Here is a 14,227-nt window from a genome sequence, read left to right on the forward strand (position 1 = left end):
CTTGTATGAATACTTGTTTCCTCTGCAGACATTTACCCCAGTGTCCTGTTAAATCTGTCTAGTTTGATGTACTCCATTTGCAACCTACAGACAAGGAGATGAATCAGACTGTACATATATCATCCTGAATGGGCGATTGAGGTCAGTAGCTACATTAGAGAATGGTAAGAAGGAACTTGTTGGAGAGTATGGACGAGGAGACTTGGTTGGTATAGTAGAAGTCTTAACGCAGGCTAGGAGAGTCACAACGGTACATGCTGTCAGGTTAGTCATACGTACATGTTGTGTTTGAAAGGGTAGAAGGGACTATTGTGATGGGTTCCATCCATCTATCTATCCATCTATCCATAATATGCCATTTCAGTGGAGATATGCAATAGCTGATTGATTACTATCAGCACTGTGATATATAGAAAGTCTGAATATACATACTTTGTACTTTCAGGATAAGATTACATGTGAGAATGAAGAAAAATAACAAATTTATGAATAAAATTCTACAAAAAGTATCGCGATTAACTTTGGATGTTTGAATGAAATGTTTTGACAATTGGCCTGGCTGATCATAGCATCTTTCAACCTATATATTAAACAGATAAATAATTCTCTGCTTGAAAAACTGCATGCAACACAAGTTTTTACCTAACAAACATTGTATTTATAACCCATACGAAGCATTGGTTATTTTCTAGTGATTATAAAATATGACTAATATGACTATGACTAAATGGTAGCTAAGTCAGATTTGTTGAAATAAATTACTCAAAAACTGTATTACATTGAGATTCCAGTCAAGTCTCCACCCTTGTCAGTTGCAAGTTGTTTTTTTTACAAGACCCTGAATCAAGCCATTACTTGCATATTACAGATATACAATGTAGGTGTTACCAATTTCTTTCAAATTATGTACAGGTGATACAAATTAAGAGAACTACACATACTGGGGACCATTTTTGGTGCTTGTATAACATTTCACTATTAAAATGCCATATTTAGCCTCCAAGAGACATAGTTCCAGGGGTCGACTATATGTATGTTGGGTCCTGTGTGTCTATCCTTGCATGAATGCATGTCCACCTGTATGTCAAACATGCATAGGCCAATTTGTATGTTCACCTGTATGTCAAACATGTATAGGTAAATTCAACCAAACTGTCAATAAATGTCAGATGCACAAAGTAGTGCATGTCACTTTGTTTTGTGACCATTTGCAATAGTGGGGAAATGGCAACTTTTTTTGTCATAAATAATTACATTTTGCCCATTAAAACCATAAGGTTAATAGATAGCGAGTTTATTAATGTGTCTACACCCGTATTATCAATAACAAATTTTCTAATGGTACTTTGACCTTGACCTTCATTTTCAAGCATAAAATGTCATAAAATGTAAAACTAACATTGATTTACATTGACAATAATTCCAATCAAATGTATGCCATTATACTGTGGAGTGCACCTGGTTGACAAAGTAATACTTGCCATTTGTTGACAAAGACTAATACATGCCATTTTGGATATAGCAGTTTTGTGCACAAAGAAAACACCTCAGAAATCCACAAGAGTATGTCCAAACATAAATTATTATCACAATATGTCAGTGTAACTGACTATGACTTCACCTATACATGTACATACCTTGACAGGCTCAAAAATTTTCATGTACCCTCCTATAAATGAACACAGTAATTCCCCCCCCCCCCCCCCCCCCCCCCATATACACACAACGTAAACACAGTTGCAAGCTAAGGCTAAATAGAGTTTGTACGGTAACATCTTTCCACATTATGGATGAACATATGTAAGCTTGTTATGGTACCCTACATTAAAGTAACAGTGACAATTGATGGTGAGCATGTTTTTAGAATAATTACATGTTGGAGCATTCTTACCTTTAACTTATACATATGGTTAATATTTCTTGCCTCTAAGAAATATTACACCATATGCAAAAGTTAAAGGTGAGAATTTGATGTAGTCCGTGGAATAATTAATACAAGGAGAATTATGACGTGAAACTCATATTGATTTCATGGGATTATTATGTTTATCACATAATTAAGTTTTCCACATATTTTTTCTGAATTGAATTTTCTGAATACTGCATCATTTCTTTGCACTTTATTCTTCATGATGCAAAAAATGGTATGTGACAGCTATGCAAATTACATAATCGTGTGACCTGTTGTGAGGTCAAGCTCCTGTACAGGTCATACTGTGCTGTGGTTTCTCAACCAAAATCGGTTATTACCTTGCAGTGTACATGTAATATCAAATTTAGTTTTAAAAACTTTGTCTGAATGCGACCTTTGTTCCATCATTTTAAGTACAGTATATCCGCTCAGAATATGCAAGTTCGGAGCTCTGAACTCAATGGAAAATTGGAAGTAAGCTTACCATCTGCTGGTGCTACATACGAATTGTCATCGATAGTTTACATGATTTTTAGATAAATGAAATTTATTTAAATAACAACAAAGTACCTCATGTATCAGACTCATGCCACCAAAGGATGTATGTAAAGTAATGTGTGTATTTGCATTTAGAAAGAGTACATCTTTATTATGATAAATTGATCGTAGCGTAGAATTGACAGGAACACTCAAACAGTTGAGAGAAAAAAGGTCAGTCAAACAGGTGATATGGGTTTTTGATCTGTCCTGTTTGAAGTCACACAGGTGAAGATTTGTACGTATTTATTTGATAAATAAAATGATATTGTTATACTTATATTCAAATAGTACAGAGCAAGTTCCAAGCTCCAAAGTGTGACAACAGACATTAATAGGCAAGGGAATAAACATTCAAAAATTATATGTAAATATGGCTAGTAACAAGACCATGCCCATAGCAACAGCCGAATGATCGCATATATGGTAAAGATAACAACAAGGCTGGATAGGCAACCAGATAAACATAAACAAAAACAGTAACATTAGCAACTTCACCGACCTCTCTTGAGCTGACTTTACAAGATACTGTAATATACTAATAAGTCCCAGAAAGACAGTCAATCAATCAGCGCAATGTAGCTTTCAGTCGTGACAACCATGTGATGATGCGTGTTTATTTCGATCGTCATTGCAGTACCGGCGTGTAATGACACGATTGGTATTCATAAACATGGTTGTGTAAATACATGTATTGGTTGGTACATGTATGTACAGATAAATGTTTTGAATTTAATTTATAGTTCTAAATTGCAGAGACATGATGTGTAATACATTGTAGAAATGACTTGATTTGCATAACTTCTGGACCATGGGTAGGACTGTCTGGAGTAGAATTGATTTGGAAATGCCATTTCATAGGATTGACTTGCAACCATTCTTTTATGTTTAAAATAAGTAAAAATATTTTGTATATGATACTGGTATAGCCCTAGCCAAGTGAGATCGCCAACATTGTTAATACAGATCAATAACGCTTTGATATGAGATACACGTGCACTGTATACTCATCTCAATCTTAAAGTCTTACCCATGCCATGTGGCTCATGTATTACATCTTTGAACACAATCTAAGCGTATCACATTGACAATCTAAAGTTGTTTATATATTCTGTAGAGCAATATGTGCACCTTGATACTTCTGCAGGATGGCTTGGAGAATGTATCATTGTTGCATATGTATTTTAATAAATAGTTCAGAAATGAAAAATGGTATCAGGATGGTTTTTAAAAATTATGAATTCATAGGATTGAAATTTGATGAATAAGGTCTGTAAAGGACATTGGATTTTCAGAAATTGCATGATACCTCGAGCTCAAGATTGAGAATGCAATATGTTGTTGTTGTTGTTGTTGTTGTTGTTGTTGTTGTCATTGTCGTTGTCGTCATTTTGGGGGAAATCATTGACAATGAAGAAAATCTATCACAAGTTACTACTTAACAGCCAATATTTCCTCGTTGTCCACATTGCGAAGCACACTAAGTCTTGTTTTTCAACAAAATATTTTTTGACTGCAGAGACACTGAGCTTGCCAAGGTTCCAGAAGGACTACTGAACACCATCAAGAGGAAATACCCACAAGTAGTTACAAGACTAATTCATCTACTTGGTCAGAGAATATTAGGTACTATAACTGGTAAATCATTAGGTGGTATGCAATTTACAGGACCCTTTAGGGTATCAGAAAGACCACTGTTGTCAAACTTGTCTACAGTAGCAATACTTCCAGTTTCTGATGATGTGCCACTATGGAATTTTACCATGGAATTGGAACATGCATCATGTGCAATAGGTGAGTGAAATTTCTAATCACCAGTGAGTACATACACTATGTGTCGGCACTAAAATTTGAAGATATCAACGTGAAGAATATTGAAAAATTTGCAAATGTCTTCAATCAAAGATATTATCTAAGTATGTGTATCACTGTAATATTTGTTTTCCTTTAACACATCAAAGGCCAACTGTGTTATCAAAATCCATGGTACTGTGTTCCGCCATGGCTGTCTTTTTACATTGATGTCACAGAAAAATTGCAGATGACACATAAGAATTATGCTCGCAAAGACATCAGATGCCATCTATTTTTCTGGCTGAAACCCAATTTCTTTTGAGTCAAAACCAGTGAATCAGTACTCCACAGCTGCAATATTTCATCATACTGACTACAGATACAATGTGAACATTACATAATATTGAGTTAATTTACTCATCTGAATTTTGGTTTTGGAACTGAATTGATAACATAACAACATTGTACCAGAAAGACTAATGTAAATAACTTTGATGAGAATTACCAACATTTGAAATATTAGCCCTAATTAAAGGTGATTCAAAATGCTCACATTCACTATTGCTATTTTGTGAGACGACATGTTTGTGAAACGTATTCTGGTTTTAAAACTTTAAAAAAGCGTCTGCAAACACCTAAAAATGATTTTTTTTCAATCAGTTCCCTTCGGATTTACTTCGAGAGTTTTCGGGTATTTCCGGTCCCACCTAGACCACAGGATTTTATGACGTCATAGAGAGACATCGTTAGCACGTAGCCTATGACGAGCGTAGTCAACAGGTGAATAAAACTCAACAGCATTGTGAAAATATACATTACCGGTGGTTGCAATAGACATCAGTAAACAAAAACTACAGTCTACATGTCTTATTAGCCAACATTTACCGATATTTACTCACACTTCCTGACTAATTGTCAGTGTCTGTGGGTATAAATGCTAAAATATTATGTCCCCATATTATGGCAAAATAAATCAAAACGGCTAGACTAGATATACATAAACACTTGTAATGTTAGGTGTTTCACATTCAATGACTTTTATTTATCTGATTTTTTATCATTTGCTTAGAAGAAGCATTACAATGCCGTCGTGATGCGTCGACGGCCGAGTTGACGGCCAAGGATGGCATATTTAGGCTACTATACTCGTACTCGCATCGCCTTTTATTTCATCTCCAATAAATATACTAGGTATTAGAATACCCATTGGAAACTTCAAGAAGGCGTATCAGGACATGCAGTATCACGATATATTTGTTGGTTCCATAATACACTAATTGTCGATTTGCTCCAAGCATATGGAATCATTACATCTGTTTAAGGTTGCTTGGCAACCTCGGCCTGTTTTTAGCACAGCTGAATTAAATCTTAGACACTATGATTAAAACAGGTTCATATAAATGCACAATCCTTAGGCATTCAAAAAAACAGTTTGTACAAAGAATAAGAAGTCACACATTTTATGGGGAAAGAAAAATAGTCATATCAAGACCTCCATGATCATACTGTGTTTGGCAGGTTAAATTTCCTGCATGTACCGATTGCCATGATATTTGATGGGTGTATTACCGTGGGTGTCTAGTTGGGAAATTGTTCAAATCAAAATGATCTTACTACCGGTGTGTGATTTGGGTTGAAAAATGTCACTTTTGGTCAAAAAACTTACTCAAAAACTATTAGGCAGATTGGTCTGAAATTTGGTGGGAACATTCTTAGGGGTGTCCAAGCATTCAAGTTATGTTTGCAAATGTGCCTAGCAACAAGACCACGCCCATAGCAAAAGCCAAATGGTGAGGTATTTCAGGAAGATAACCACTGGGATTAAAAGACAATTGAATAAGCATTCAAAAAATGTATGTAAATTTGCCTGGCAACAAGACCACGCCCATAGCAACAGCCAAGTCATCTCATACATTACAAAGATAACAACAGGAATTGATAGACAAATGAATAAGCATTCAAAAAATATATGCAAATATGCCTAGCAACAAGACCACGCCCATAGCAGCACCCAAATGACCAGGTATATTGCAAAGATATCAACAGGGATTAATAGATAATTGAATGAACATTCCAAAAATGTATGTAACTTTGCCTAGCAACAAGACCACACCCATAGCAACAACCAAATAATCATGTATATTGCAAAGATAACAATAGGAATTGATAGGCAAATGAATAACCATTCAAAAAAAGTATGCAAATATGGCTAGCAACATGACCACGCACATAGCAACATCCAAATGATCACATATTTTGCAAAGATAACACAGACACATTCAAAAAATGTATGCAAATGTGCCTAGCAACAAGACCACACCCATAGCAACAGCCAAGTGATCACATAATTGCAAAGATAACAGGTATAAATAGACAAATGAATGTATGGATAATCATTCTGCAAATGAACGCCTATACCTAGCATGGATCAGCATATAGGAAAACATTTTTAAAAACTGTACAATTGTGCTACAACGCCATTGGCGCTATTTTTGGATTCAGCACCATTAAATTAGTCTAGAAAAGTTGCCCTCCAGCTTTCACATAAAAAAGCGTAGAAGACCATTTTCCAGTGACTTTTTCTGGAATCGAATCCAGACTTTATTTGTCATATTAGTGATATTAAGCAAGAATGACAAACTACAATGGTTATTCTTAATTGTAGCATAGTTGAACTGTTTCTAGAAAATGCTCAACTCATAACATTTGAGGTTTGTCATGTCCATCTTCTGTACCATTTATGTAAAAAGAAAAGAGACAAAAAAAGCTGAGCTATTTGACCACTAGGTCACTTATTTTTCATCTTGGGTAAGTTAGATAAAAAGCAAGGGAAAAACTTGTGCATCTGTTTCATCCACTAGTCACACAAGTAAAGTCATACACAGCCATTGTGTGTTCTACAAAGGCCTGTTTTTTCAATTTGTTGTTTCAGTTGTTTTTCAAAACACAATGATCATGAAAGATGAGTTGGTAGATGTAACACCTAGAAGTTCAACAAATCTTGAAATGAAACAAGTGGTAACACACACAAAAAACCATTTCAGTAAACTTATTCAATGCAATTACTTTATTTTTGATAAAATATAATATGTATTGGCTAGTCGATGTTATATCAGCAATTTATTTTATTTGATTTCTCAATTTATGAGAGCTCCCATATTTTTGCCAATATGTCCCCACTTTTTACAGCCATTGACCCATCTAGTTTGAATTGTTGACAGAACACTGATAGTAATAGTATTCTTTTACTGTCATACCAGGTACAACATTAAGACTTACAAGTGAACACATTAAAGATAGACTTGGTGCTGCAGCTCTAGATAGGTAAGTCCTCTCTGACAGTATTCCACAGATTTTGCTTGTGAGATTTCAATTCTATTTTCTGTTACTTCTCATCAAGGCTTTGTACAACCAACATTTGTAATAATTGCCGACATTTGTAATAAACCAAAATTTGTAATAAAATTGCCGACATTTGTAATACATTGCCGATATTTGTAATAAACTGACATTTGCAATAAATTCTGTGAACAACATTTGTAATAAAATTGCCGATATTTGTAATGAATTTCAGAAAAAAATGTACAATAAACCTGCTGAAAATGTCAAGGAGGTTCCTCTCTGGCTTTCAGAGAAATGGTGTTTCTTATCCTAAACTTGGAAGGGAGATTAACTATCATCATTACAGGTTTCCTAGAATCGTTTACAACAATTCTTTGAGCTTCAATCAATCGATCAATCGACTGACCAACTGACCGACCTACCTGCCTGCCTGCCTACCTGCCTGCCTACCTACCTACCTACCTATCAATCAATCAATCAATCAATCAATCAATCAATCAATGAACTAACCAAGCAACTGACCAACCAACTAGTCAGTCAGTCAGTCAATAAATCAATAAATCAACCAATCACTCACTCACTCTGTCTCTGATGGTCCATGGAGGAAATGAGTATTTGTGACAGTCTATATGTGTCTGGTATTGTATGAAGCTTTTAGAGTGTGTGTGCCCAGTTTGCCTTTGAGATGGTGACAGATAGTTTTGTACCTGCAGTGGCAAGTGACCCCTATGGCTTTGTGTAATATAATATGCTGAGACATACTCCTACATTGGGATGGAGATAGACTGTGAATGAACATATTGACAACTGGCCATGGCAACCATGACCATACCCTTAGCAACAGTCAAATGCCAGTATATTTTGCAACATTGTAGGGTGGCAAGTGAATATACGTTCAAAAAAATATATGCAAATATGCCAAGCAACAAGACTGCCCAGAGCAAGAGCCAGATGATGGTGTATATTGTAAAGATAACAACAGGTATTAAAAAACAAGTTGATAGATATTCCAAAAATGAACGTATATGTACCTAGCAACAAGACCATGGCATATCAGCTGCCAAATGATGGCATATGTGGCAAATATGAGCTGGACAGGTAAATGGATAAACATTTGGCAATTGAACATATATATGCTTTAATTAATTAGTTAACTAGCCCATGCTCATAGCAACAGTAAGATTATAATAATTATTGCAAAAATAACATTGAAATGGTTTGGCAAGTGGATAAACATTTTTTTAATATTATTTTTAAAATAATATAAATTGTAGAGTTGTGTTATTGGCACTATTTCAACTTTACTCAGATTGTTAATGTCACATTTTGTTTTCAGTATAAATGAATTCCGTCTGTCCAGTTGGTTGGCCCAACAAGAAGACATACACCGTATCACATTGTATCAGGCTGATTTCAGAATGACCCCATGGACACAGAGGTGTATAAGACAGGTATTATTGCTATAATGATTCATTATGTATAGTAATATTAAGAGTGTATGAAATTCCTACATCGGCCATGTCTTTCCCCAGAAGACCTGAGGTTTCCTTGAACTCCAAGGAACTACCACCTTTGTACATATCATAGTTTACTATGAAGTTATTACTCACTATCACCTCTTCGTTTGTTGTATCACCTCAAGTGCAGTTAATGTGACAAAACCAATTTATCATATGCCTATCCCCCCAGGAATTGAAAGAAAAATTACGAAAAATCAAAAGAGCACAGCTTGCTATGCATTGGGCTTTGTGCCAATGACATTGTTGAAAAGATTGTAAATTTTCATCAGATTTGGTGTTTCTTTTCATAATTATTTTGAAATCCAAATTTGGTAGTAGCGTAGGTTCTCTAAAAGTGTCAGAAAATGCTTTCGTAGTTTAATAAAACTAGATGCGTACAATCGACAGAAGTAGGTAAAACATGGAGGCAAACTAACTAGTTCCAAATAAACTTGCTGTTTTCAGTATCTCTTATTGTACTGGACGGATATGATTAGTCTGCTTTTTTAAAGGCATTTCTTTGTGATGATGTGATGATGTCATCATATTAGGTATGTCACTAGAATACAGAATATCATAACGTTTAACATTCCTATATCAGAAGTGATATTTGGCATTAAACGTCATCAAAAATAAGTGATCTGAGCATAGGTGTATGATAATGATATTTATTACATAGCAAAATTATAGAACATACCTTTTCTGTGTGTTAGTATTTGTATATTAATGAGAAACCTTGTAACAATAAACTGATACTTAATAAAATTTATGATTGTAATGTCTGGCAATAAGACACACTTGTGGCAGTTAGTGAGTCATGGTGGTCATGATGACAGTGATAAGGGTGGACATAGAAGGCAATGAGGCTAGTTTGTAAATAAATAAATAATGAGATCGTAAGATGTATGTAATCCTCCTCAGGCTGATTCCATTCTGATAGTTGGTTTAGCCAATAAAGACCCAAATATTATAGCAGACATGGAGAAACAACTTGAAACTGTGGCTGTAAGAGCTCAGAAAGAATTGGTGCTACTACACAAAGAGGTGGATGGCTATTACAAACCTCCTACAAGGACAGCTGAATGGTTGAATGCTAGGGGATGGGTCTCTTCACATCATCATATCAGGTATGTCATTAAAATACAGGATACTATGAAATTATTATCCGATATCAACTCTTCATTCATTGTATTGTCGTGAGTGCCGTTTCCACATAGGTATCACTCTTGTTATGTTGCGGAAATGGCACAAATGGTGATACAATGAACGAAGAGTTATTTTTAGCACAACTGAACTGAGGTTCAGTAGTGCTATAGGGATCGCCCGGCGTCTGTCTGTCTGTCTGTCTGTGTGTGTGTGTGTGTGTGTGTGTGTGTGTGTGTGTGTGTGTGTGTGTGTGTGTGTGTGTGTAAACAACTTAAACTCAAAAACTGCCTAACCGATTGCCATGATATTTGGTGGGTCCATTACCTTGGGTGTCTAGTTGGGAAATTGTTCAAATCAAAATGATCGCATCACAGATGTGTGATTTGGGTCAAAAAATGTGATTTTTGGTCAAAAAACTTAAACTCAGAAACTACTGGGCAGATTGGTGCGAAATTTGGTGGGAACATTCTTAAGGGGATGTAAAGTAAGATTTGTCCATGACGGGATGATTCCATCAGTGATATGCAAATTAGGGCTAAAAATGTGTCTTTTTGGTTAAAAATCTATAATTCCAAAACTACTGAGCAGATTGGGCTGAAATTTAATGGGAATGTATCTAGGGATGTATGGACAAAGAAATATTAAGCATACCATGATTCCATGAGTGATATGCAAATTAGGTGTAAAAATGTTCATTTTTGGTCAAAAACTTATATCTCAAAAAGTACTTGGTCACCGAGTCTGAAACTTGGTGAGATGTTTCTGCATGTTATTCTTCAAAACATTTTGACAAAATTGGCCCTAGCAACCATGACCACGCCCTTAGCAACAACCAAATGGCAGTATATTTTGGTCAAATAACAACACCATATGGTAGGCAAATGAATAAACATTCAAAAAATGTATGCAAATACCGTAGCAACCATGACCACGCCCATAGCAACAGCCAAACGGTCGTGTATTTCACAAAGATAACAACAGGGATTAATATACAATTGAATAAACGTTCAAAAAATGTATGTAAATTTGCCTAGCAACAAGACCACCCCCATAGCAACAGCCAAATAATCATGTATATTGCAAAGATAACAACAGGAATAGAAAGACAAATGAATAAACATTCAAAAAATGTATGCAAATGTGCCTAGCAACAAGACCACGCCCATAGCAACAGCCAAATGATCACATATATTGCAAAGATAACAAAGGGGATTAATAGACAATTGAATAAACATTCAAAAAAAATGTATGTAAATATGCCTAGCAACAAGACCACGCCCATAGCAACAGCCAAATAATCACATATATTGCAAAGATAACAACAGGAATAGAAGACAAATGAATAAACATTCAAAAAATGTATGCAAGTGTGCCTAGCAACAAGACCACGCCCATAGCAACAGCCAAATGATCACATATATTGTGAAGATAACAATGGAGATTAATATACAATTGAATAAACATTCAAAAAATGTATGTAAATATGCCTAGCAACAAGACCACATCCATAGCAACAGCCAAATGATAGCATATATCGTAAAGATAGCAACATGGTTGGATAGGCAACTGGATAGTCATTCACCAAATGAACACTTATTGTTCGCATGTTAGCATTTTTAAAAACTGTACAGTTGTGCTACAACGCCATTGGCGGTATTTTTTAGTATGCCTATGTCTAGGAATTCAAAGAGAATACATGTACATGCAAGAAAAATGAAAAGGGCAAAGCCTGCTATGCACTTCATACATTGCTGTACTTAATTTTCAGGTGGTATTCAAGTGCACATAGTCTGTTGAATGTGTCAATCTGCTTCAATGAATAGTTGAAATGATTGTCAACTTTCATCAGATTATTCCAAAATACAAATTTGGTAGTAGTGTAGGTTCTCTAAAAGTTTGAGAAAAAATTAAAGTTTTAATATATTACTAAAACCAGATTTAAACTGAATGCCTCTGGTAAGGGAATCACTAATTATGCAAATTACTCATTAACCCATAAGATGCCATAGACATTCCATGCAAATGACCCCCTAGGCCAAGGACTTTTTAGGTTGCACACAGTTATACAAAATGTTTTGATAGTGATCATTTTACACCAAAACAGATGGGATATGGTCTCATCTACAAGTATATCAATAATTATAAAATATTGAATTTTAATTTATATGAATGTATGGTCAGTAACTTGACCAAGGAATTAGAGAAAATTGGTATAAAACACTTGTTTTTGGTCAAAAAAGCATGTGAAATTAAGTTTTTTGATAAATACAAGGGTTACAATTGAATTGGAAATTTGCTGTAAAAATAAATAGACAGTATGGGTGTTGAGTAAAATATTTATCATAAAATCAACAAGTACTGTCCGTCGATGTTTACAGTAAATACAAACAAATTTGCATATTTCATATATACAAATATACATATAAGTCTACAGATAGCAGCGTAACGATATGTCTCACGGATGATTATATATCCAACACTTCGTCTGTTAACAAAAATCTGACAAAAGACAACGATGTAGATTCTGCCGTAACATGAATGTAAACCAACCTTGGAGTAATCGTATGGCATTGGCACGGCATCTGTGGTTTGTCATCGGCAGGATCACGGGACACGCCATTGACGACGTCAGTCCAAAAGTCAAAGTCATCAGGAGGGTTTTCGATACGTTCTAGTAGGACAAAATTTATTTCTTCAAACCCATAAAATTCTTCATCATCATCACTATCACTGTCTAGAAAGTGTCGAGCGAAAAACTCTCTGTCTTCCAGTATAATGTTAAAGGTCAACATCAATATTCATAACGGCCGCCATATTATTATTAGGCATTGCTAAGTAGGCGCTATTTGCATTGGCAGCAAAAAGTGAAAGAAATCGAACATGTGACTGTTTCCCGCCTGAATGATTTAATATTTAATGAGATAACATTGTGTACATCATTACTTATTATGGGTATAAGGGCAGGACAACGATAATCCATTACAACGTCACTTTATTGACAGCATATGCAAATTACTCTGTTGTCGTTAATATCCACGACGTGGCCTAGAATGCGGAAGTGCTATGTCGCGGATATCCATGACATGGCGTCACAAGGGTTTAAACTAAACTAAAACTGGCTTTTTTGGACAAGTGTGCTTTCTTAAGTTAATGTATCTGCCAAATTATACGGAATTTGAAGAGTGCATGATACCGCTTAATTACTGAATATTTTTCATTATGCAAATGAACACCTATACCTAGCATGGATCAGCATGTGGGTAAACATTTTTTTTAAAACTGTACAGTTGTGGTACAACGCCATTGGCGCTATTTTTAGCACAGCTGAACTGATACAGTTCAGTAGTGCTGTAGGCATGGCAAAGTGTCTGTGTGTGTGTGTGTGTGTGTGTGTGTGTGTGTGTGTCTGTGTGTCTGTGTCTCTGTGTCTGTGTGTCTGTGTGTGTGTCTGTGTGTGTGTGTGTGTGTGTGTGTGTGTGTGTGTGTGTGTGTGTGTGTGTGTGTGTGTGTGTGTGTGTGTGTGTGTGGACCAATTGCTTTGATATTTGATGGTCATGTTACTTCTGGTGTCTTGTTGGGAAATTGTCCAAATGAAAATGATTGCATCAGAGATGTGGGTTCTGGGTCAAAAAAATGTGATTTTTGGTCAAAAATCTTAAACTCCAAATGTACTGTGCAGATTGGCATGAAATTTGGTGGGAACATTCTTAGGGATGAGTAAATTAAGATTTATTCATGTATGGCTTTCGCTAACTTTTTAGCTCCGCTGTCAGTGAAAGCTGAAAGCGTAGCTTTAGGTATAGGTGTGTATTAAGGTATAGAGTATAGGTGAATCATTGGTGTCCGTCAACTTTTTATATTTTCATCATCATCTCCGAAAGTGTTCAGAATTCTTCGATATTTGGTGTGCATGTTCCCTGGGGGAGGCTATTCAGATTTGTTCATGCCAAGTTGATCTGTGCCATTTTCAATTTTTTATGATTTTTTTTCAAAAAAT

The 14,227-nt window shown here is 35.4% G+C and overlaps 1 protein-coding gene across 4 annotated transcripts in view; it reads left to right on the top strand.

Moving 5' to 3' along the window:
* Window positions 1-14,227, top strand: part of LOC144441174 (patatin-like phospholipase domain-containing protein 7) — a 108,666-nt gene that overhangs the window by 59,045 nt on the left and 35,394 nt on the right. For all 4 annotated transcript variants that reach the window (XM_078130718.1, XM_078130719.1, XM_078130721.1 and 1 more), the window contains 5 exons: window positions 91-264; window positions 3,969-4,243; window positions 7,504-7,567; window positions 8,922-9,036; window positions 10,006-10,211. In XM_078130718.1, the coding sequence (XP_077986844.1) occupies window positions 91-264; window positions 3,969-4,243; window positions 7,504-7,567; window positions 8,922-9,036; window positions 10,006-10,211 (834 nt within the window). The remainder of the gene's footprint in view (window positions 1-90; window positions 265-3,968; window positions 4,244-7,503; window positions 7,568-8,921; window positions 9,037-10,005; window positions 10,212-14,227) is intronic.

This window comes from Glandiceps talaboti, chromosome 10 (assembly GCF_964340395.1).
Source record: "Glandiceps talaboti chromosome 10, keGlaTala1.1, whole genome shotgun sequence".
NCBI lineage: Eukaryota > Metazoa > Hemichordata > Enteropneusta > Spengelidae > Glandiceps > Glandiceps talaboti.